At 37.9% G+C, this 23249-nt stretch overlaps 1 protein-coding gene across 5 annotated transcripts in view; it reads left to right on the top strand.

Annotated features, from left to right (window-relative positions):
* Nucleotides 1–23249, top strand: part of CATSPERE (catsper channel auxiliary subunit epsilon) — a 201574-nt gene that overhangs the window by 110104 nt on the left and 68221 nt on the right. For all 5 annotated transcript variants that reach the window (XM_047841280.1, XM_047841279.1, XM_047841278.1 and 2 more), the window contains one exon: nucleotides 12895–13387. In XM_047841280.1, coding sequence (XP_047697236.1) covers nucleotides 12895–13387 — 493 coding nt within the window. The remainder of the gene's footprint in view (nucleotides 1–12894; nucleotides 13388–23249) is intronic.

Genomic DNA, 23249 nt, shown 5'->3' with positions numbered 1-23249 from the left:
GACAGACTCTTGACATTATAAAATGTTCCTCTTTACTTTTGTAGCTTGCTCAAAGTTACTCAAAGTTGCTTTTGTTTGCTCAAAGTTATTTTCTCTAATATTAGTATAGCTGGTCCAGCTTTCTATGCCTGCCTTTGCATAATATATTTTTTCTACCATTTACTTTGAACAAATTTGTATTTTGGAAACTTAAATGCATCTCCTATGGACAACATATAGTTGGAACTTATTTTGTTATCAGTCTGATAATCCCTGCCATTTCATCGGACTGTTTAGTCTGCTCACATTTAATGTTATTACTGATAGAGTTGGATTTATGTCTGCCATTTTATTTTTACTTCCTATAGTTCTCATGTCTTTTTTGTTCCTCTGTTTTGCCTTTATTGTTTTCTTTTGCATTAAGTGAATATTTTCTACTGTAATAATTTAATTACATTAATTTTTTCGCTGCATTTTTGAAATATTTTCTTAGTTTATTCTCTGGGGTTGGCCATATACATATAGCACACTGGAAATATGAGAACACTTACATTGCACAACAAATTTGAAGGATAGTTTTACATTATCACACAATGTTAAAGATGCACGTGCCAATAGTTTGCCATTCCAATAACAGTGTATATTCTACAGAAATTCATGCATAAGTACCAGGAAATGTGTGCATTTGTAGCAGAATTGTTACAAATAAATTTTACAAATACAACATCGAATGAAAAAAGCAAGTCACAGAATAAAAACACAATGATTCCATCTAGATAAGGTGCAAAGCTTGAAAAATCAAAGAATATATTGCTTAATAATACATATATGTGGTAAACTGGTTTTATAAAAGATGAGAATTGACTTTTGTGTATTAACCTTATATCCTGCAACTTGCTATCATTGCTTATTAGTTCTAGGATTTTTTTGTTTGTTCTTCGGAATTTACTTACTTAGACAATCATGTTCTCTACAAATAAAGAACATTTTATTACTGTCTTCTCAGTCCTGTACGCCTTTTATTTCATTGTCTTATCTTACTATGGTAGCTAGTACTTCCAGTGTGATATTGACTAGGAGTGGTAAGAGGAGACATTGTTGCCTTGTTCTTAGGAGGAACGGATCTAGTTTCTCACCATTAAGTGTTTTGCATGGTTTTTTGTAGATGCTCCTTTATCAAGATGAGGAAGTCCCCCTCCATTGCTTGCTTAGCTGAGAGTGTTTGTCATGAATGGGTGTGAGATTTTTGTCAAATGCTTTTTTTTGCATCTACTGATGTGATTATACACTTTTTCTTTTTTAACCTGTTGATGTGATGGATTATATTAATTGATTTTTAATACTGAACCAGCCTTGCATAACTGGAATAAATCCCATCTGGTCATGGATCTGAAACTTTTCCAGTAATGTCAAAGGATCTATAACTTTTCCTGTAGTATCTTTATCTAGTTTAAGTATTAGGGTATCTGGTTTTCTCTGTTGTTCTTCTATTCTTCTGTTTTCAATTTACTGATTTCCATTGCAATCTTTTTCTTCTGTTTGATTTAGGTTTATATTGCTTTTTTCCCTCTAGTTTTCTAAGGTGGAAGCTTAGAGTATTGATTTTAGGTCTTTCTTCTTTTCTAAATATGCATTTAACGCCATACATTTCCCTCTAGGCCTTGCTTTCACTGAAGCCCCCAAAGTTTGGTAAGTTGTATTTTTTGCATTTGTTCAAAACACTTTTTCACTTGCATTTCATTCCAAATATTTTTAAATTTCAGTTCAGATTTCTTCCTTAACCGATGTGTTATTTAGAAGTGTTTAATCTCCAAATCTTTGGGGATTTTTTTTTCCAGTTATCTTTCTGTTATTGAATTCTAGCTTAATTATGTAGTATTTTAAGTACATACTTTGTATAATTTCTATTTTTTAAAATTTCTCAGGTGTGTTTTGTGACCCAAGATATGGGGTGTCATGGTGAATGATCCCTGAGAACTGGAGAAGAATGTATATTCTGCTGTTGCTGGATGGATATTCTTTATTTGTCAATTAGATACACTTCATAAATGGTGCTGTTCAGTTCAGTTATGTCCTTACTAATTTTCTGCCTGCTGGATCTGTCAATTACTGAAAGGAGGTTGTTGTTGTTGTTGTTGTTGTTGTTGTTGTTAATGTTTATTTATTTTTGAGAGCGAAAGAGAGACAGAACACGAGCAAGGGAACGGCAGAGAGAGGGAGACACAGAATCCGAAGCAGGCTCCAGGCTCTGAGCTGTCAGCACAGAGCTCTAGGCAAGGCTCAAACCCACAAACTGAAAGATAATGACCTGAGCTGAAGTCAGTCGCTTAACCGACTGAGCCACTAGGTGACCCCTGAAAGATGAGTTCTGAATCTCTAACCATACTAGTGGATTTTTCTACTTCTTGCGGTTCAATATTGTTCAATAAGGCATACATGTGGCAAAACTAATTTTTATTTTTTTTTCCGTGACAAAATGTCATATTTATTCAAAGATGTTTACCACATTCCTTGCTCTGTTCTGTATATTATGCTAGACATTATAAGAAACACAGCAAATAGTATGATGCCATTCTTGTCCTTAGGAGATTATAGTAAAGAGAAAGCATTTATTCATAGATGTATAATTTTTTAATATGAAATTTATTGTCAAACTGGTTTCTATACAACACCCAGTGCTCATCCCAAAAGGTGCCCTCCTTAATACCCATCACCCCCCCTCCTTCCCACCCCCCATCAACCCTCAGTTTGTTCTCAATTTTTAAGAGTCTGTTATGCTTTGGCTCTCTCCCTCTCTGACCTCTTTTTTTTTCTTCCCCTCCCCCATGGTCTTCTGTTAACTGTCTCAGGATCCACATAAGAGTGAAAACATATCGTATCTGTCTTTTTCTGTATGACTTATTTCACTTAACATAACACTCTCCAGTTCCATCCACGTTGCTACAAAAGGCCATATTTCATTCTTTCTCATTGCCACGTAGTATTCCGTTGTGTATATAAACAGTATTTCTTTATCCACTCGTCAGTTGATGGGCATTTAGGCTCTTTCCATAATTTGGCTATTGTTGAGAGTGCTGCTATAAACATTGGGGTACAAGTGCCCCTATGCATCAGCACTCCTGTATCCCTTGGGTAAATCCCTAGCAGTGCTATTGCTGGGTCATAGGGTAGATCTAGTTTTAATTTTTTGAGGAACCTCCACACTTTTCCAGCGTGGCTGCACCAGCTTGCATTCCCACCAACAGTGCAAGAGGGTTTCCGTTTCTCCACATCCTCGCCAGCATCTATAGTCTCCTGGTTTGTTCATTTTGGCCACTCTGACTGGTGTGAGGTGGTATCTGAGTGTGGTTTTGATTTGTATTTCCCTGATGAGGAGCGACGTGGAGCATCTTTCATGTGCCTGTTGACCATCTGGATGTCTTCTTTAGAGAAGTGTCTATTCATGTTTTCTGCCCATTTCTTCCCTGGATTATTTGTTTTTCAGGTGTGGAGTTTGGTGAGCTCTTTATAGATTTTGGATACTAGCCCTTTGTCCGATATGTCATTTGCAAATATCTTTTCCCATTCCGTTGGTTGCCTTTTAGTTTTGTTGATTGTTTCCTTTGCTGTGCAGAAGATTTTTATCTTCATGAGGTCCTAGTAGTTCATTTTTGCTTTTAATTCCCTTGCCTTTGGGGATGTGTCAAGTAAGAAATGGCTGTGGCTGAGGTCAGAGAGGTTTTTTCCTGCTTTCTTCTCTAGGGTTTTGATGGTTTCCTGTCTCACATTCAGGTCCTTTACCCATTTTGAGTTTATTTTTGTGAATGGTGTAAGAAAGTGGTCTAGTTTCATCCTTCTGCATGTTGCCATCCAGTTCTCCCAGCACCATTGGTTAAAGAGACTGTCTTTTTTTCCATCGGATATTCTTTCCTGCTTTGTCAAAGATTAGTTGGCCATACGTTTGTGGGTTTAGTTCTGGGGTTTCTATTCTATTCCCTTGGTCTATGTGTCTGTTTTTGTGCCAATACCATGCTGTCCTGATGATGACAGCTTTGTAGTAGAGGCTAAAGTCTGGGATTGTGATGCCTCCTGCTTTGGTCTTCTTCAAAATTACTTTGGCTATTCGGGGCCTTTTGTGGTTCCATACAAATTTTAGGATTGCTTGTTCTAGCTTCGAGAAGAATGCTGGTGCAATTTTGATTGGGATTGCATTGAATGTGTAGATAGCTTTGGGTAGTATTGACATTTTAACAATATTTATTCTTCCAATCCATGAGCATGGAATGTTTTCCCATTTCTGTGTATCTTCTTCAATTTCCTTCATAAGCTTTCTATAGTTTTCAGCATACAGATCTTTTACATCTTTGGTTAGGTTTATTCCTAGGTATTTTATGCTTCTTGGTGCAATTGTGAATGGGATCAGTTTCTTTGTTTGTCTTTCTGTTGCTTCATTATTAGTGTATAAGAATGCAACTGATTTCTGTACATTGATTTTGTATCCTGCGACTTTGCTGAATTCATCTATCAGTTCTAGCAGACTTCTGGTGGAGTCTATTGGATTTTCCATGTATAATATCATGTCATCTTCAAAAAGTGAAAGCTTAACTTCATATTTGCCAGTTTTGATGCCTTTGATTTCCTTTTGTTGTCTGATTGCTGATGCTAGCACTTCCAACACTATGTTAAACAACAGCGGTGAGAGTGGACATCCCTGTCGTGTTCCTGATCTCAGGGGGAAAGATCTCAGTTTTTCCCCATTGAGAATGATATTAGCTGTGGGCTTTTCATAAATGGCTTTTATGATGTTGAAGTATGTTTCTTGTATCCCGACTTTCTCGAGGGTTTTTATTAAGAAAGGATGCTGAATTTTGTCAAATGCTTTTTCTGCATCGATTTTACAGGATCATATGCTTCTTTTCTTTTATTAATGTGATATATCACATTGATTTGCAAATGTTGAACCAACCCTGCAGCCCAGGAATGAATCCCACTTGATGATGGTGAATAATTCTTTCTCTATGCTGTTGAATTTGATTTGCTAGTATCTTATTGAGAATTTTTGCATCCATATTCATCAGGGATATTGGCCTGTAGTTCTCTTTTTTTGCTGGATCTCTGTCTGATTTGGGAATCAAAGTAATGCTGGCTTAATAGAATGAGTCTGGAAGTTTTCCTTCCCTTTCTATTCTTTGGAATCTCTGCTTTAAATGTCTGGTAGAATTCCCCTGGGAAGCCATCTGGTCCTGGACTCTTATTTGTTGGGAGATTTTTGATAACTGATTCAATTTCTTTGCTGGTTATGGGTCTGTTCAAGTTTTCTATTTCTTCCTGTTTGAGTTTTGGAAGTGTGTGGGTGTTTAGCAATTTGTCCATTTCTTCCAGGTTGTCCAGTTTGTTGGCATATAATTTTTCATAGTATTCCCTGATAATTGCTTGTATTTTGAGGGATTGGTTGTAATAATTCCATTTTCATTCCTGATTTTATCTATTTGGGTCATCTCCCTTTTCTTTTTGAGAAGCCTGGCTAGAGGTTTATCAATTTTGTTTATTTTTTCAAAAAACAACTCTTGGTTTCATTGATCTGTTCTACAGTTTTTTTTTTTTAGATTCTATATTGTTTATTTCTGCTCTGATCTTTATTATTTCTCTTCTTCTGCTGGGTTTGGGGTATCTTTGATGTTCTGCTTCTATTTCCTTTAAGTGTGCTGTTAGATTTTGTTTTGGGGATTTTTCTTGTTTCTTGAGATAGGCTTGGATTGCAATGTATTTTCCTCTCAGGACTGTCTTTGCTGCATCCCAAAGCGTTTGAATTGTTGTCTTTTCATTTACATTTGTTTCCATGTATTTTCAAATTTCTTCTTTAATTGCCTGGTTGACCCATTCATTCTTTAGTAGGGTGTTCTCTAACCTCCATGCTTTTGGAGGTTTTCCAGACTTTTTCCTGTGGTTGATTTCAAGCTTCATAGCATTGTGGTCTGAAATATGCATGGTATAATTTCAATTCTTGTATACTTATGAAGGGCTGTTTTGTGACCCAGTATGTGATCTGTCTTGGAGAATGTTCCATGTGCACTCGAGAAGAAAGTATATTCTGTTGCTTTGGGATGCAGAGTTCTAAATATATCTGTCAAGTCCACCTGATCCAATGTATCATTCAGGGCCCCTGTTTCTTTATTGATCCTGTGTCTAGATGATCTATCCATTTCTGTAAGTGGAGTATTAAAGTCCCCTGCAATTACCACATTCTTATCAATAAAGTTGCTTATGTTTGTGATTAATTGTTTTATATATTTGGGGGCTCCCGTATTCGGCGCATAGACATTTATAATTGTTAGCTCTTTCTGATGGATAGGCCTTGTAATTATCATATAATTCCCTTCTTCATCTCTTATGACAGCCTTTAATTTAAAGTCTAGTTTGTCTGATCTAAGTCTGGCTACTCCAGCTTTCTTTTGAGTTCCAGTAGCATGATAGATAGTTCTCCATCCCCTCACTTTCAATCTGAAGGTGTCCTCAGGCCTAAAATGAGTCTCTTGTAGACAGCAAATAGATGGGTCTTGTTTTTTTTTATCCATTCTGATACCCTATGTCTTTTTGTTGGAACATTTAGTCCATTTACATTCAGTGTTATTATAGAAAGATATGGGTTGAGAGTCATTGTGATGTCTGTAGGTTTCATGCTTGTAGTGATGTCTCTGGTCCTTTGTGGTCCTTGCAACATTTCACTCACAGAATCCCCCTTAGGATCTCTTGTAGGGCTGGTTTAGTGGTGATGAATTCCTTCAGTTTTTGTTTGTTTGGGAAGACCTTTATCTGTCCTTGCATTCTGAATGACAGACTTGCTGGATAAAGGATTCTCGGCTGCATGTTTTTTCTATTCATCACATTGAAGATTTCCTGCCATTCCTTTCTGGCCTGCCAAGTGTCAGTAGATAGGTCTGTCAATAGTCTTATCAGTCTCCCTTCATATGTTAGAGCATGTTTATCCCTAGCTGCTTTCAGAATTTTCTCTTTATCCTTGTATTTTGCCAGTTTCACTATGATATGTCGTGCAGAAGGTCGATTCAAGTTATGTCTGAAGGGAGTTCTCTGTGCCTCTTGGATTTCAATGCCTTTTTCCTTCCCCAGATCAGGGAAGTTCTCAGGTATGATTTCTTCAAGTATACCTTCAGCACCTTTCTCTCTTTCTTCCTCCTCTGGAATACCAATTATGCATACATTATTATGTTTTATCGCATCACTTAGTTCTCTAATTCTCCCCTCATACTCCTGGATTTTTTTATCTCTCTTTTTCTCAGCTTCCTCTTTTTCCACATTTTTATCATCTAGTTCACCTATTCTCTCCTCTGCCTCTTCAATCTGAGCTGTGGTCACCTCCATTTTATTTTGCAGCTCATTTGTAGCATTTTTTTAGCTCCTCCTGACTGTTTCTTAGTCCCTTGATCTCTGTAGTAATAGATTCTCTGTTGTCCTCTCTACTTTTTTCAAGCCCAACGATTAATTTAATGACTATTATTTTAAATTCATTTTCTGTTACATTGCTTAAATTGTTTTTGATCAGTTTGTTAGCTGTCGCTACTTCCTGGAGTTTCTTTTGAGGAGAATTCTTCCATTTCATCGTTTTGGATAGTCCCTGGAGTGTCATGGAACTGCAGGGCTCTTCCCCTGTGCTGTCTGGAGTAATTGCCTTGGTGGGTGAGGCTGCAGTCAGACCTGATGTCTGCCCCCAGCCCAGCGCTGGGGCCACAGTCAGACTGGTGTGTGCCTTATCTTCCCCTCTCCCAGTGGCAGCACTCACTGTGGAGTGGTGTAGCCCCTGTCTGGGCTACTTGCACACTGCCAGGCTTGTGGTGCTGCTTCTATAGGATCTTGTGTATTAGCCAGGGTGGATCCACAAGGTGCACAGGGGTGGGAGGGGCAGACTCAGCTCACTTTGCCTTTGGTGACCCGCTTTGGAAGGGGCCCTGCGGCACGGGGTGGTGGCGGCGGCAGGGGGTGGGGGGGAGGCAGACCTGCCGGAGAGATGGATCCACAGAAGCACAGCATTGGGTGTTTGCGTGGTGCAAGCAAGTTCCCTGATGGGAACTAGTTCCCTTTGGGTTTTTGGCTGTGGGATGGGCGAGGGAGATGGCGCTGGCCAGCGCCTTTGTTCCCTGCGAAGCTGAGCTGTGTCCTCTGGGGCTCAACAACTCTCCCTTTCCTTGTTCTCTAGCCCTCCTGCTCTTGGAGCAGAGCTGTTGACTTATAACATTCCAGATGTTAAGTCCCACTGGCTGTCAGAACACACTCCATTGGACCCCTCCACTTTTGCAAGACGGATTTGGGGGTTCTGTCTTGCAGGGTGGGCTGGCTGCCCCTCCATCACCCCAGCTCCCTCCCGCCAGTCCATGTAGTGTGCACACCTCCTCTCCACCCTTCCTGCCCTCTTCCATGGACCTCTTGTCTACGCTTGATCCAGAGAGTCCGTTCTGCTAGTCTTCTGGCGGTTTTCTGGGTTATTTAGGGAGATGTGGGTGGAATCTAAGTGATCAGCCAGACGTGGTGAGCCCAGCGGCCTCCTACACCGCCATCTTCCCTGGAAAACCTCTGAGAGTCTATGTATCCAAAACTAATTTTTAAAAAGCACAGGAATGTGAACACAAGCGCAAACACAAAATCAGGCGAGTGTTTATGTGTAAGCAGGTAGGAGTGGAGGAAGGAGAGACATGGAGCATTTCTAAGGTATGGGTAGCGTTCTGATTCTTGATCTAGGTGATTAATACACAGATGTTCATCTCAGTATTATTCTTTAAATGTGTGTGTGTATCATATACTCTTTTTGTATATATGATACATTCATAATAAAATTATTAAATGTGTGGTTTTTAAAATTTTTTTAATGTTTATTTTCGAGAGACAGAATGAGACAGAAGATGAGTGGGGGAGGGACAGAGAGAGAGAGAGGGAGACACAGAATCCGAAGCAGGCTCCAGGCTCTGAGCTGACAGCACAGAGTCTGGCACGGGGCTCAAACCCATGAACTGTGAGATCATGACCTGAGCCAAAGTCAAATGCTCAACTGACTGAGCCACCCAGGTGTCCCCTAAATATGTGGCATTTTTAAAGAAACACAAAGAAAATATGTGTATATATAATATCAGAGGTTCATTCTTTTTTTGCTTTACATCCAAATTAGTTAGCATGTAGTGAAACAATGATCAGGAATAGATTCCTTAATGCCCCTTACCCATTTAACCCATCCCCCCTCCTACAACCCCTCTAGTAACCCTCAGTTTGTTCTCCATATATATGAGTCTCTTCTGTTTTGTCCCCCTCCTTGTTTATATATATATATATATATATATATATATATATATATTTTTTTTTTTAATATTGCCTTGGATGCCATAAAATACCATCTACATGATGGTTTAGAATCAGGGTTTAGAAAAGGTTATCCTTATAAAAGATACATTTTGTAGTAAAACAAGAAAGCAAAATAGAAGAGATCATTTTGAGCAGGACTTAAAAAACAGTAGAACATAAAGACAGGAGAATGGAAGAGGAACTCCCACGGGACATTAAGAGCACCAATAGTTCTGAGAGGCAAACAGAAAGAACACACTTGAAATATAATATGGCAAGGGAAATTGAATAGGGAAAAATATGGAGATTCCCTGAAAATCATTTGGAATGGCTTGAATTTTTTCCTGGATATAATTAAGGGGCCATTGATGTTTCTAAGCAGAACAGCACTTAATGAAATTCAGTTTAAAGGAGATAAATTACAACATGGCAGATTAAATACAATTGTTTATCTCCACTCTCCCCCATAATCTCAGTAAGATAGTTGCAAGCCTACAAGGAGAAGCAATGGGAAGGGAGGCAAGAAAGTAGAAAGCAGAGAGAGAAGTAAGTGGTAACTGACTTAGTAGAGCATGAAATTGTATTAATTAAGAGCTCACAGAGGGAATTCTAAAGTGATGGGGACCCCCCAGTGTGCCTTCAGTTCTTTCCTCCTGCTCTGCTCCCTGAATATGGAAACCTAGCATATATCCTGGCAAGATAGAAGAGGAGTTTTCTTTGTGTTAACTGATCAGACCTACTTAAAATAACTTAAATTGGAGTCAGAAAGGAAAAAGCACGATGGAGCACATGGTGAGCAAGAAGTGTCCCTCAGAGCTGACCCACACACAACTTGTTACAACTTCTCTCTTAAATATTAGACAACCAAAGACTAACAGAGAATTATAGGTTCCAATATGAATGTCAGACACCTGAATCAATAAAAAGAACAGTAGAACTCAGAGGAAAAAACACATAGAGGGAGCCAAAGAAAAGATCACAAAAAAGTATAAAATCTTCAGAGAAAGAGAAGATATTATACACATAAAAGAAATTAAGATGTTATAAAATGGGAAAGAAGTAAGAAAAGAACTTTGAAATGTGTATGATCACCATAAAAAAATCAAACATTTGAAAACAAAATGATAGACGTGGAAAATTGAAGATGTGGGTTATATATACAATGGAATACCTACTTGGCAATCAGAAGGAATGAAATCCTGCCATTTGTAACAGCATGGATGGAACTGGAGGGTATTATGCTAAGTGAAATAAGTCAGTCATAAAAAAGACAGATATCATATGTTTTCACTCATATGTGGAACTTGAGAAATTTAACAGAAGACCACGGGGGGAAGGGAAGGGGAAAAAATAGTTTCAAACAGAAAGGGAGGCAAACTATAAGAGACTCTTGAGGAAAATAAACTGAGGGTTGATAGGGGGACAGGGGGCTGGGAAATGGGTGATGGGCATTGAGGAGGGCACTTGTTGGGATGAGGACTGGGCGTTGTATGTAAGCAATGAATCATGGCAATCTACCCCCCAAACCAAGATCACACTGTATGTACTGTAAGTTAGCTAACTTGACAATAAATTATATAGAAATAGAGAAAGAAAGAAAGAAAGAAAGAAAGAAAGAAAGAAAGAAAGACAGTAAAAAAAAAATAAAGAAAAAGAAAATTGAAATGCTCAGTATGTCTTAGCTAGGCCTTGAGTGCTGGCTCCTTTCTAGGCCTTGTAGATAGGAAGTTATCCATTCAAACAAAATAGTCACCGATGCTTAGTTATAATGAGGCTATACACATATGAAATTATTATTATATATAGAATAATATATTTATATTTATATATATATACATACGTGTGTGTGTGTATATATATGACAATGTAACAAAATGGTACTGATGATTTTTTTATGTTTATTTATTTATTTTGAGAGAGAGAGAGAGAGAGAGAGAGAGAGAGAGAGAGAGACAGTGGGGAAGGGGCAAAGAGAGAGGGAGATAGAGAGAATCCCAGGCAGGCTGTGCACTGTTAGTGCAGAGCCTGAGGTGGGGCTTGAACTCACAAACCATGAGATCATGACCTGAGCTGAAATCGAGAGTCAGATGCTTAACCAATGAGCCACCCAGGCACCCCATGATTTTAGAAATTGTACTTGAAAATGATGTTACCGAGTCAGTAGTGTGGCTTGCCAAAAACAGTAATTGCATTGAGTGTCATGGCAGCATGGTGATTTAGTGATAACCCTACAAATGCCCCAACATGGGCTGCCTTGACCTGCCAGGACCACAGTCCGAGTGGGCAGAATGCCATCACCCAGATATGTATTCACTGAGGAAATAGAAAACTCAAGAGATGTTCACTGAACATCTACAACCCGACATCTCCTCGATTGTCCTGCTAAGAAATTCTCCTTGGAATTTTTCACGACTTCTGAGATTTATGGTAGAATGCTTGTTTTCACAAATTCCTCTGTATGTCCACTCGAAAGATAGACCCAGCCCTGTTGAATAATAGAATACCAAGAAAAAAAGGGGGAGATCCTAAAATCTTAAAGAAAGGCAACCCATTTAAATAATAGCAAGAATCAGTGTATCATCTGGCTTTTCATTAGTAAACTTTAATACAAAAAGAAGGGAGAAGATGCCCTCAGAGCTCTGAAGTCTCTGCCTAATTTATCCAGTAGGTGTGTAAAATATTTTCAGATATTCGGGGGTCTCAAAATTTTATGATCATATATTTTCTATTCACATATACATGAATGTACGTTCATATTTCACATTCATATATATTTTTTATGTTCAATTTTATACTTTCACAGAGAGGTACTGAAGGATGTGCTTTAGCCAAACCAGAAAGATCAAAGCTCTGGACTGAGAACATGGTGCCTTCAGCCCAGAGAGTTATGAAATGAACAAGTACTAGATGACCTGTCTTTACCACATGGAAAATATTAGGGAGCACCATTTCACCTCCTGGCACACTTAGGAAACAACAGATTTTCAAAATCAAATAATTATTAACTCTAGGAGAAGGATTATGAATATATATATGTGTATATGTGAAGATGTAATTATAGTACGACAACTGGCTCAGTAGTAAACAATATTTACATAGTAAAACAATGTAAACCCTATAGTTAGCTAAACACTGTGATGTTGGAGAAGAGACGTATGGGTAGTTAAACTTTATGAGCAATACGTCTTCATCTGTCATATAAGAAACCAATAGATAATGTGTAAAAATTATATATTAAGAGAGAAGCATAAGAATATTTGAGAATTTGGAGACACACTGCAAATGAGAGAGCTGTAAGAGTCCAGATTGTTTTCCTTTGGCAACAAGAGTGAAGAATGTGGAGAAATGGGGCAGGGGTAGCCTTTTAGTGCTATTTAATTTGTTTCACCCAGATTTATGTTGATAAAAATAAAATTTTTTTAAAGATGATAAATGTCAGTAGTGTACAAAATGGATGAGAAGAGAGATAGGCCATTACATTTTTATACATTCTATGTTTATAATTTCTACACTTAAGTTTAATATTTTATATACATAATTTTTTATATTTAATTTTTATATTTTTAATTTTCATATTCTTCTTCTTCTTAGGACCTGGCATATTTCAGTGCCAATGACAACAGATGATGTGCTAAAGGAAATTAAAGGAAATCAAGTGGCTTTTCAAGACTGCTTTATTGCAGATGTTCTTTTCCTGCTGACCTTCCCTTTGTTGACAATGCCCGAGATTCCTGACTCTTTACCAATCACTTCACCACAAGGTAGTCAGTTAATATTAGCCTGGGCTTCTTGTGTTCTTTCATCAGTTGTGGTGGTAGCTGACATGGAGACCTTTCAAACAAATGATTCATTCCGTACTTGGACCAGAATCAGAGTGCCTCCAAACATTTTGACTGACGATGAGAGACACAATGTGTCTGATGTGAGCATATCATGGGATGGAATATTTTTTCTAATAAATGGTATTCTTTACATCAAAACTTTTACTGCGTTCAAAAGACTGGGAAGAAATGAAAATCTTCCTGATGGTGGAATTATTGGCATTACCTCAAGAAAATGGTGTTGGGCCAGACATTTATTAAAGGTTAGTAAAAGATTATATATATATATATGTATATTAGACTTACACATTTAGACAAATTCACCATATCACCTAATTCCATGATATAGAAGAGACTATACTATGCAGATTTTGCAGAGCTATTTTATTTTTGGTGGTAAGTAAAACCATCTTCCTAACCTAAATTTTCAGAAGTCTCTGTTTAGAGATGCTTTTCCAACAACAAAGAATGAAATAAATCTTGGTTGTTATTATGCAGAGTCATTTAATTATATTATGAGAGTTTTGTTTTACCTCGATGTGGGCAAAAGGCCCAAAAAACTATTTTACCCAAAGATATCATGTGCTCTCAAAATTGGATTAACTTTTCTTTTTGACAATATAGTGAATAAAATATTTTAGACATTCTGACAGGTGTGAGGTGATATCTCCTTGTAGTTTTGATTTGCATTTCCCTGATGATGAGTGATGTTGAGCATCTTTTCATGTGTCTGTTGGCCATTGGCGTGTTTTCTTTGAAAAAAATGTCTATTCATGTCTTCTGCCCATTTTTTTAAATTTTTAAAATTTTTATTTTTTAATTTACACCCAAGTTAGTTAGCATATAGTGCAACCATGATTTCAGAAGTAGATTCCTTAATGCCCCTTACCCATTTATCCCATCCCCCCTCCCACAGCCTCTCCAGCAACCCTCTGTTTGTTCTCCATATTTAAGAGTCTGTTTTGTCCCCCTCCCTGTTTTTATATTACTTTTGCTTCCCTTCCTTTCTGTTCATGTGTTTTGGATCTTAAAGTCTTAACATGAGTGAAGTCACATGATATTTGTCTTTCTCTGACTAATTCATTTAGCATAATACCCTCTAGTTCTATCCACGTAGTTGCAAATGGCAAGATTTCATTCTTTTTGATTGCCAAGTAATACTCCATTGTGTATATACACCACGTCTTCTTTATCCATTCATCCATCGATGGACATTTGGGCTCTTCCCATACTTTGGCTACTGTTGGTAGCGCTGCTATAAACATTGGGGTGCGTATGCCCCTTCAAAACAGCACACCTGTATCCCTTGGATAGATACCTAGTAGTGCAATTGCTGGGGCATACAGTAGTTCTATTTTTAATTTTTTGAGGAACCTCCATACTGTTTTCCACAGTGGCTGCACCAGCTTGCATTCCCACCAACAATGCAAAAGAAAGCCTCTTTCTCTGCAGCCTCGCCAACATCTGTTGTTGCCTGAGTTGTTAATATTAGCCATTCTGACAGGTGTGAGGTGGTATCTCATTGTGGTTTTGATTTGTATTTCCCTGATAATAACTGATGTTGAGCATTTTTTCATGTGGAGGTTGGCCATCTGGATGTCTTCTTTGGAGAAGTGTCTATTCATGTCTTTTGCCCATTTCTTCACTGGATTATTTGTTTTTTGGATGTTGAGTTTGATAAGTTCTTTAGATATTTTGGATACTAACACTTTATCAGATATGTCATTTGCAAATATCCTCTCCCATTCCATAGGTTGTCTTTTAGTTTTACTTATTGTTTCCTTGGCTCTGCAGAGGTTTTTATTTTGATAAAGTCCCAATAGTTTATTTTTGCTTTTGTTTCTCTTGTCTTAAGAGACCTATCTAGTAAGAAGCTGCTATGCCAATGTAAAAGAGGTTACTGCCCGTGTTCTCCTCTAGGATTCTAATGGTTTCCTGTTTCACATTTAGGTCCTCATTTTAAATGTATTTTTGTGTGTGGTATAAGAAAGTGGTCCAGGTTCATTCTTCCGCATGTCACTGTCCAGTTTTCTCAACACCATTTGATGAAGAGACTGGGTTTTTTTGCATTGGATATTCTTTCCTGCTTTGTCAAAGATTAATAGTCCATATAGCTGTGGATTCATTTCTGGGTTTTCTATTCTGTTCCATTGATCTATGTCTATTTTGGGGCTTATACCATACTGTCTTGATTACTACAGCTTTGTAATATATTTTAAAGAAAGAACAAATTTTAAAAACGAATTAGAAAGTGTTTTGAACTATGGGCACCTGGGTGACTCAGTTGGCTAAGCATCAGACTCTTGATTTCAGCACAGGTCATGATCTCAGGTCTCATGAGTTAGGGCCCTGTGTTGGGCTCTGCACTGACAGTGTGGAGCCTGCTTGGGATTCTCTCTCTCTCTCTCTCTCTCTCTCTCTCTCTCTCTCTGCCCCTCCACCGCTCACGCTTTCTCTCTCTCAAAATAAATAAACACTTTTTAAACTGAAAGAAACAAACTGTTTTGAACTGAAAGAAAATGGAAACAGAATATGTCAAAATTGGTAGGATGCTACTGAAGAGATACTTAGAGGGGAAATTTATATTAATCCTCTATATTACAAAAGAAGAAATATCTCAAATCCATGATCTCTGCTTCCACTTTAAGAAACCATAAATGATGAGACGCCTGGGTGGCGCAGTCGGTTAAGCAGCTGACTTCAGCTTGGGTCACAATCTCGCGGTCCGTGAGTTCGAGCCCCCGCGTCGGGCTCTGGGCTGATGGCTCAGAGTCTGGAGTCTGCTTCCGATTCTGTGTCTCCCTCTCTCTGCCCCTTCCCCGCTCATGCTCTGTCTCTCTCTGTCTCTCAAAAATGAATAAATGTTAAAAAAAAAAATTTTTTTTAATAAAAAGAAGTAAAAAAAAGAATAAACATTAAGAAAAAACTAAAGAAGAAACAGATGACATGAATACTCTTACATCAATCAAAGAAATTGAATTTGTTATTTAAAAACCTTCCCACAAAGAAACCTCCAGGCCAGGAGGATTTCATCAGTGTCCTGCTATATATTTTAAAAATAAATGGGGGTGCCTGGGTGGCGCAGTCGGTTAAGCATCCGACTTCAGCCAGGTCACGATCTCACGGTCCGTGGGTTCGAGCCCTGCGTCGGGCTCTGGGCTGATGGCCCAGAGCCTGGAGCCTGCTTCCGATTCTGTGTCTCCCTCTCTCTCTGCCCCTCCCGCTCTGTCCCAAAAATAAATAAAAAACATTGAAAAAAAAATTTTTTAATAAAAAAATAAAAAATAAATAAATAAATGATGCCAGTTCTAAACTTCAGAAAATTGAAGAGGGAGTAATACTTTTCAATTGATTCCATGGAGCAGCTTGTCTGATACTACAACCAAGAATAACATATTAGAAAAATATAAAACTACATAGCAATATCTCTCATAAACAAAATTTTAAACTTCTAGGCAAAATTTTAGCAAACTAGATCCAACAATATATAGAAAGGAAAATACATCATGCACAGGTATGGTTTTAGTTCAGGAATGAAAGAGTGGTTTACATTAGAAAATCAATCAACACGATTTACCATATTAGAAAACAAGAAAAGAAAAACCGTATGATCATTTCAATAGACACAGAAAAGCACTTGACAACATCCAATATACACAATTGATTTTAACAATCAGCAAAGTAGGAATAAGAAGGAATTTCTTCAACTTAACACAGGACACTCATATAAAATCAATGGCTAACATTGCACATGATGGTAAAAGACTAGCCCACTTAGATTTAATGCAGTTATTGCTGTGGTTGGGTTTAAGTCTACCATTTTGGTATCTATTTTCTATTAACACTATATATTCTTTATTTCTTTTTTTTTTCTTGCCTTCCTTGCTTAAAATAAGGAACAAGGCAAGAATGTGTGCTCCTATTACTTCTATTCAACATTGTGCTGGCCATTCTAGTAGGTGCAATGAGTCAAGAAACAAAGGCACGTACATTGGAAAGGAAGAGTGAAACTGTCTTTATTACCAAACAGCATCATTCGATGTAGAAAAGGTTACAGAATATACAAGAAACCCATCAGGGCTAATAAATATGTTTACTAAGATTGCAGTTTACAAGATAAATATAAAAACTCAATTTTATTTCCATATGAAATATGCAATTTAATTTTGCATAGGAAATATACAAGCATAAAAATGAACAATAATAGATCGAAACTTTAAGAAATACTATTTATAGTACATTATAAAATATTATGTGCTTCGGGATGATTCTGACAAAAGATGTGCAAGTGTATACACACTTAAAGACTACAAAACACAAATAACAGTATGATTTCACTCATGTGCAATTTAAGAAACAAAACGAACAAGCAAAGGGAAGAGAAGGAGAGGCAAACCAAGAAACAGACTCTTAACTATAGAGAACAAACTGATGGTCACCAGAAGAGAGGTGGGTGGAGGGGTGATGGAAATAGATGATGGGGATTAAGGAGTGATGAGCACTGGGTGATATACGGAAGTGTTGAATCACTATATTGTACACCTGAAACTAATATTACACTGTGTGTTAACTCACTGGAATTTAAAAGCTTAAAACAATGATACCACCACACACACTACACATATAACACACACACATACACATACACACACACACACACACACACACACACACACACACATTACAAAATATTACTGGTGAAATAAAAGACTTAAGTGGAGAGATCTGTTCATGGGTGAGAAGACTCTGTTAAGGTGTCAATGCTTGAGAAATTCAGCACACATCAGTTAAAATCCCAGTAGGCTTCTAATAGAAATTGAGAAGCTGATTCTAAAAGTCATATGGAAATTCAAGAGAGAACCAAAAAAATTTCCAGATTTCCAAGAACAAATGCCATTAAAAATGTACAAGAACTTGGTTGAGACGAAAATAAAATATTATCAAAAATATTAATAAAGATCTGAATACATAGCTATATCATGTTCATGGATTAGAATACAGAATATTTTAAGCTTTTCAATTCTTCCCGGATTTATCTATCGATTTGATGCTGTTCCAGTCAAACTCCCAATGTTACTTTGTGGAGCTCAGTACACTGATTCTAAAATACATATCAAAGAGTAAAGAGCTGAGAGTTGGAATGGTTGGGTAGCAAAGTATTTCTTCTATCATACATCAAAATTTATTACAAGACTATAGTAATTAAAACATAAAATATTTATGGCAGTTTTTTTTTCATTTCATTCCACATCTCACAAACATTGGGTGTGTCCAATCTTTTATTATCTAAACTCTTCTAGAGGGTATGCACTAGCTTTCTTATGTTTCATGCTTATATGGTGCATTATTTTTATCCTTTTACGATCAATCTGTCTGTGACTTCATACTTCTTATAAACTGCAATCTTGCTTCTTCTCCAATGTGACAATATATGCTTTAAAATTATAGTATTCAGGTGCACCTGGGTGGCTCAGTTGGTTAAGCGTCTGACTTTGGCTCAGGTCATGATCTCGTGAGTTCACAAGTTCACGAGTTCGAGCTCCATGTAAGGCTCTATTCTGACCACTCAAAGCCTGGAGCCTGCTTCAGATTCTGTATCTCCCTTTCTCTCTGCCCCTCCCCTGTTTGCGCGCTCTCTCTCTCTGTCTCTCTCTCTCTCAAAAATAAATAAACATTGGGGTGCCTGGGTGGCTCAGTCGGTTAGGCGGCCGACTTCAGCTCAGGTCATGATCTCGCGGTCCGTGAGTTCGAGCCCCGCGTCGGGCCCTGTGCTGACAGCTCAGAGCCTGGAGCCTGCTTCTGATTCTGTGTCTCCCTCTCTCTCTGCTCCTCCCCAGTTCATGCTCTGTCTCTGTCTCAAAAGTAAATAAACGTTAAAAAATTTTTTATAAATAAATAAATAAACATTAAAAAATATTTTAAAAATTATAGTATTCAGTCCACCTAGATTTAACATAACTACTGCTATGGTTGGAGTTAAGTCTACCATCTTGGTATTTGTTTTCTAGTAACCCCACATGTTCTTTGTTCCTTTGTTTCTCTCTTCTTGTCCTCTGAAGGAATCATGTTTTTTTCAGTATCTGTTTTCAACTGTGTTCATTTTTTTTTTATTCAAGATCTTCTTTGTAGTGATTGCACTTGGCTGTACAACAATCTTTTTGTTAAGGCTATTTATTTATTTTAAGAGAGAGTGTATGCACGTGCACATGCATGAGTGGGGAAGGGGCAGAGAGAGAGGGAAAGAGAGAGAATCCCAAGCAGGCTTCCTGCTGTCAGTGCAGAGCCCAATGCAGTGCTCAGTGTCATGAACTGTGGGATTATGACCTGAGCCAAAACCAAGAATCTGATGCACAACAGACTGAGCCACCAAGGTGCCCCATAATAATCATCTTTAATTTATCAGAGTCTAATTTCAAGTAGTATATACTTAACAACAGTGTAAGAAACTTATGACTGTATGGTTCCATTTATATCCCTCCCACCCTTTATATTCTTATCTCATATTTTACTTCTAAATACGCTATAAATTTCAAAATATATTGTTAATATTTTTCCTTTAAAAAGGTCAATTGTCAGGGGGCCTGGGTGGCTCAGTCAGTTAAGCGGCTGACTGATTTCGGCTCAGGTCATGATCTCATGGTTTGAGTCTGAGCCCCACCTTGGGCTCTGTGCTGACAGTACAGGGATTCTCTCTCTCCCTCTCTCTCTGCCCCTACCCTACTTTGTGTGCTCTCTCTCTGTCTCTCTCTCTCAAAAAAAAAAAAAAAAAAAAGAAAGTAAATAAATGAATTAATAGTCAATTGTCATAAAGATATATAGATATATAGATATAAACTGATGGCAAAATAAGTCTTTATAGATATATTCTCCCAGGCATGCTTCATTTCTGTCTGCATATCCAGAGTTCCTCCTGAATCCATTTCCCTTCTGCCTGAGGAGTATCTTTTGAATTTTCCTATACAACAAGTTCTCTCAGCATTTGTCTGTATAAAGGTGTCTTTATTTTTTGGCCTTCATTTTTGAAGGGCATTTTTCACTGAATACAGAATTATAGGATGACAGCTGGGTTTTGTTGTTTTTAAAGCAATTTATGATGACATCGTTCCATTATCTTATGGCCTCTATCATTTTCGGGAAGAAGTCAGCCATCATTCATGCCGTTGATCTCACATATACCATGTGTCTTTTTATGTGTCGCTGCTTTTAGAATTTGCACGTTATCTTTGGTCTTCAGCATTTTTATTATGTATTATTCATTAGTAGTTAGGTGTGATTTCCTTTGTATGTATCCTGTTTGTGGTTCAACTGAGTCTCTTGGGTTTCTGGGATTATGTCAGTCATTAATTTGGGGATGTTCTTGGACATTATCTCTTCAAATATTTCTTCTGCACCATTCTGTTTTTCCTCTCCTTCTAGGGGTTTAGAAATGCATATATGACACCATTTAATATTGTCCCACAGACCTCAGTCTGTCCATTTTGTGTTTACTTCTTTCTTTGTATTTCAGTTTGGATATTCACCTGTCTTCAAGCTCACAGCCCGTCAGCTTTTCCCACTTTACTCTTGAATGCGTCTAATAATTTTTTTATTCCTGATGTCATATTTTTTTTTATTTCTAACATTTCACTTTGTTCTTTTTTATCATTTACATACCTCAGCTGAAATTCCCCATCTCCGTACTCGCATTGCCCATCTTTTCCAGTAGGTCCTTCGGCATTTTTATCAGTTATTACCTCTTCAGCCACACTTGGGCTCTTTGCACTGACAAGATTCCAGGGATCTCTTCATACTTTACAACTGGCCCACCACCTTTCCAAACTCGAGGACAGCTGTCTCTGCTTTATAGTCTAGCTGCCAGCTTTTTGATCGCTAAAGAATTCTCTTTCCTCATCTGCCCTGGGATTTTCAGGCATTGGGAGATCTCTCTCTCTCTCTCTCTCTCTCTCTCTCTCATGCTTCCCTGTCCCCAGTTGTGGCAGGGAGGCTGCCTTACACTTTGTAAAGGCCAAGTATGTCTCAGAGGGAGAGTCTCTCAACCCCCGTATCCCACTCCCAGCCTATGGTAGCTGAGAATCCAGAGTACAGATGGGTTTCTCTCAACTTTGCTGCCTTGCAGCCTGCCCCCTCCCTGTCTTCAGAGGATTACTGCTTTATCTTTGGGAGAGTCCCTGAATGCCTCAAGGGGATCTCTCAGCTCCCTGGACTTGTCCCAAAACCTTGGGCTTACTACACCTAAGCACTAGGTGAAGATCTATGGGAAAGTTTGTGGGTGGGTAAAAACTCATCCCATGGCTGAGGCTCCTTGGAATTCCCATACGTCATATTTATGATGGATTCCTCTTCCCATCCCTCTGCCAAGAATGAGCATAACCTTGGGTCTTTTCTATGAGAGGCTCATCACTTTGTTTCTAATATATTTACTCTTGGAAGATCATCTCACACTCATTTAAGCAACACAAGCTCTAGGCTTTTTTTTTAAGTTTTTATTTTTTTTATTTAAAAAAAATTTTTTTTAAGTTTAAATACAAATTAATTAGCATATAGTGTAATAATAATTTCAGGAATAAAATTTAGTGATTCATCACTTACATATAACCACCCAGTGCTCATCCCAACAAGTGCCCTCCTTAATGCCCCTCACCTCTTTAGCCCTTCCTCCCACCCAAACCCTGTCAGCAACCCTCAGTTTTTTCTCTGTATTTAAGAGTCTCTTATGGTTTGTCTCCCTCTTTGTTTTTATATTAATTTTGCTTCCCTTCCCTTCTGTTCATCTGTTTTGGATCTTAAATTCCACATATGAGTGAAATCATAGATTTGTCTTTCTCTTACTGACTTATTTCACTTAGCACAATACCCTCCAGTTCCATCTACGTAGTTGCAAATGGCAAGATTTCATTCTTTTTGATTGCCGAGTAATACTTCATTATATATATATATATATATATATATATATATATATATATACACACACACACACACACACACATACACACACACACACACACACACACACACACACACCATGTCTTCCTTATCCATTCATCCATCAATGGACATTTGGGCTCTTTCCATACTTTGGCTATTGTTGATAGTGCTTCTATAAACATTGAAGAGTGCATGTGTCCCTTCAAATCAGCATACATGTATCCTTTGGATAAATACCTAATAGTGCAATTGCTGGGTCATAGGGTAGTTCTATTTTTAAGTTTTTGAGGAACCTCCATACTGTTTTCCAGAGTGGCTGCACCAGTTTGCATTCCTACCAGCAGTGCAAAAGTTGTCCTCTTTCTCTGCATCCTCGCCAACATCTGTTGTTGCCTGTGTTGTTAATGTTAGCCATTCTGGCAGGTGTGAGGTGGTATCTCATTGTGGTTTTGATTTGTATTTCCCCAATGATGGATGATGTTGAGGATTTTTTCATGTGTCTGTCAGCCATCTGGATGTCTTCTTTGGAGAAGCGTCTATTCGTGTCTTTTGCCCATTTCTTCACTGGATTGTTTGGTTTTTGGGTGTTGAGTTTGATAAGTTCTTTATAGATTTTGAATACTAACGCTTTATCTGATATGTCATTTACAAATTTCTTTTCCCATTCCTTCGGTTGCCTTTTAGTTTTGCTGATTGTTTCCTTCTCTGTGCAGAAACTTTATATCTTGATGAGGTCCCTATAGTTCATTTTTGCTTTTGTTTTCCTTACCTCTGGAGAAATGTCAAGTAAGAAGTTGCTGCAGCTGAGGTCAAAGGGCTTGTTGCTTGTTTTCTCCTCGAGGCTTTTGATGGCTTCCTGTCTTATGTTTAGGTCTTTCATCCATTTTGAGTTTATGGATTTGAGTGTATGGTGTAAGAAAGTGGTCCAGGTTCATTCTTCTGCATGTCGCTGTCCAGTTTTCCCAGCACCACTTGCTGAAGAGACTGTCTTTTTTCCATTGGATATTCTTTCCTGCTTTGTCAAAGATTAGTTGGCCATACGTTTGTGGGTCCATTTCTGGGTTCTCTAATTCTGTTCCATTGTGTCTGTTCTTGTGCCAGTACCATATTGTCTTGATGATGACAGCTTTGTAACACTGTTTGTAGTCTTGAATTGTGATGCCTCCAGCTTTGCTTTTCTTTTTCAAGATTGCTTTGGCT

This window comes from Prionailurus viverrinus, chromosome F1 (assembly GCF_022837055.1).
Source record: "Prionailurus viverrinus isolate Anna chromosome F1, UM_Priviv_1.0, whole genome shotgun sequence".
In the NCBI taxonomy this organism is placed as follows: domain Eukaryota; kingdom Metazoa; phylum Chordata; class Mammalia; order Carnivora; family Felidae; genus Prionailurus; species Prionailurus viverrinus.
This window is presented reverse-complemented; position numbering and strand designations above follow the sequence as displayed.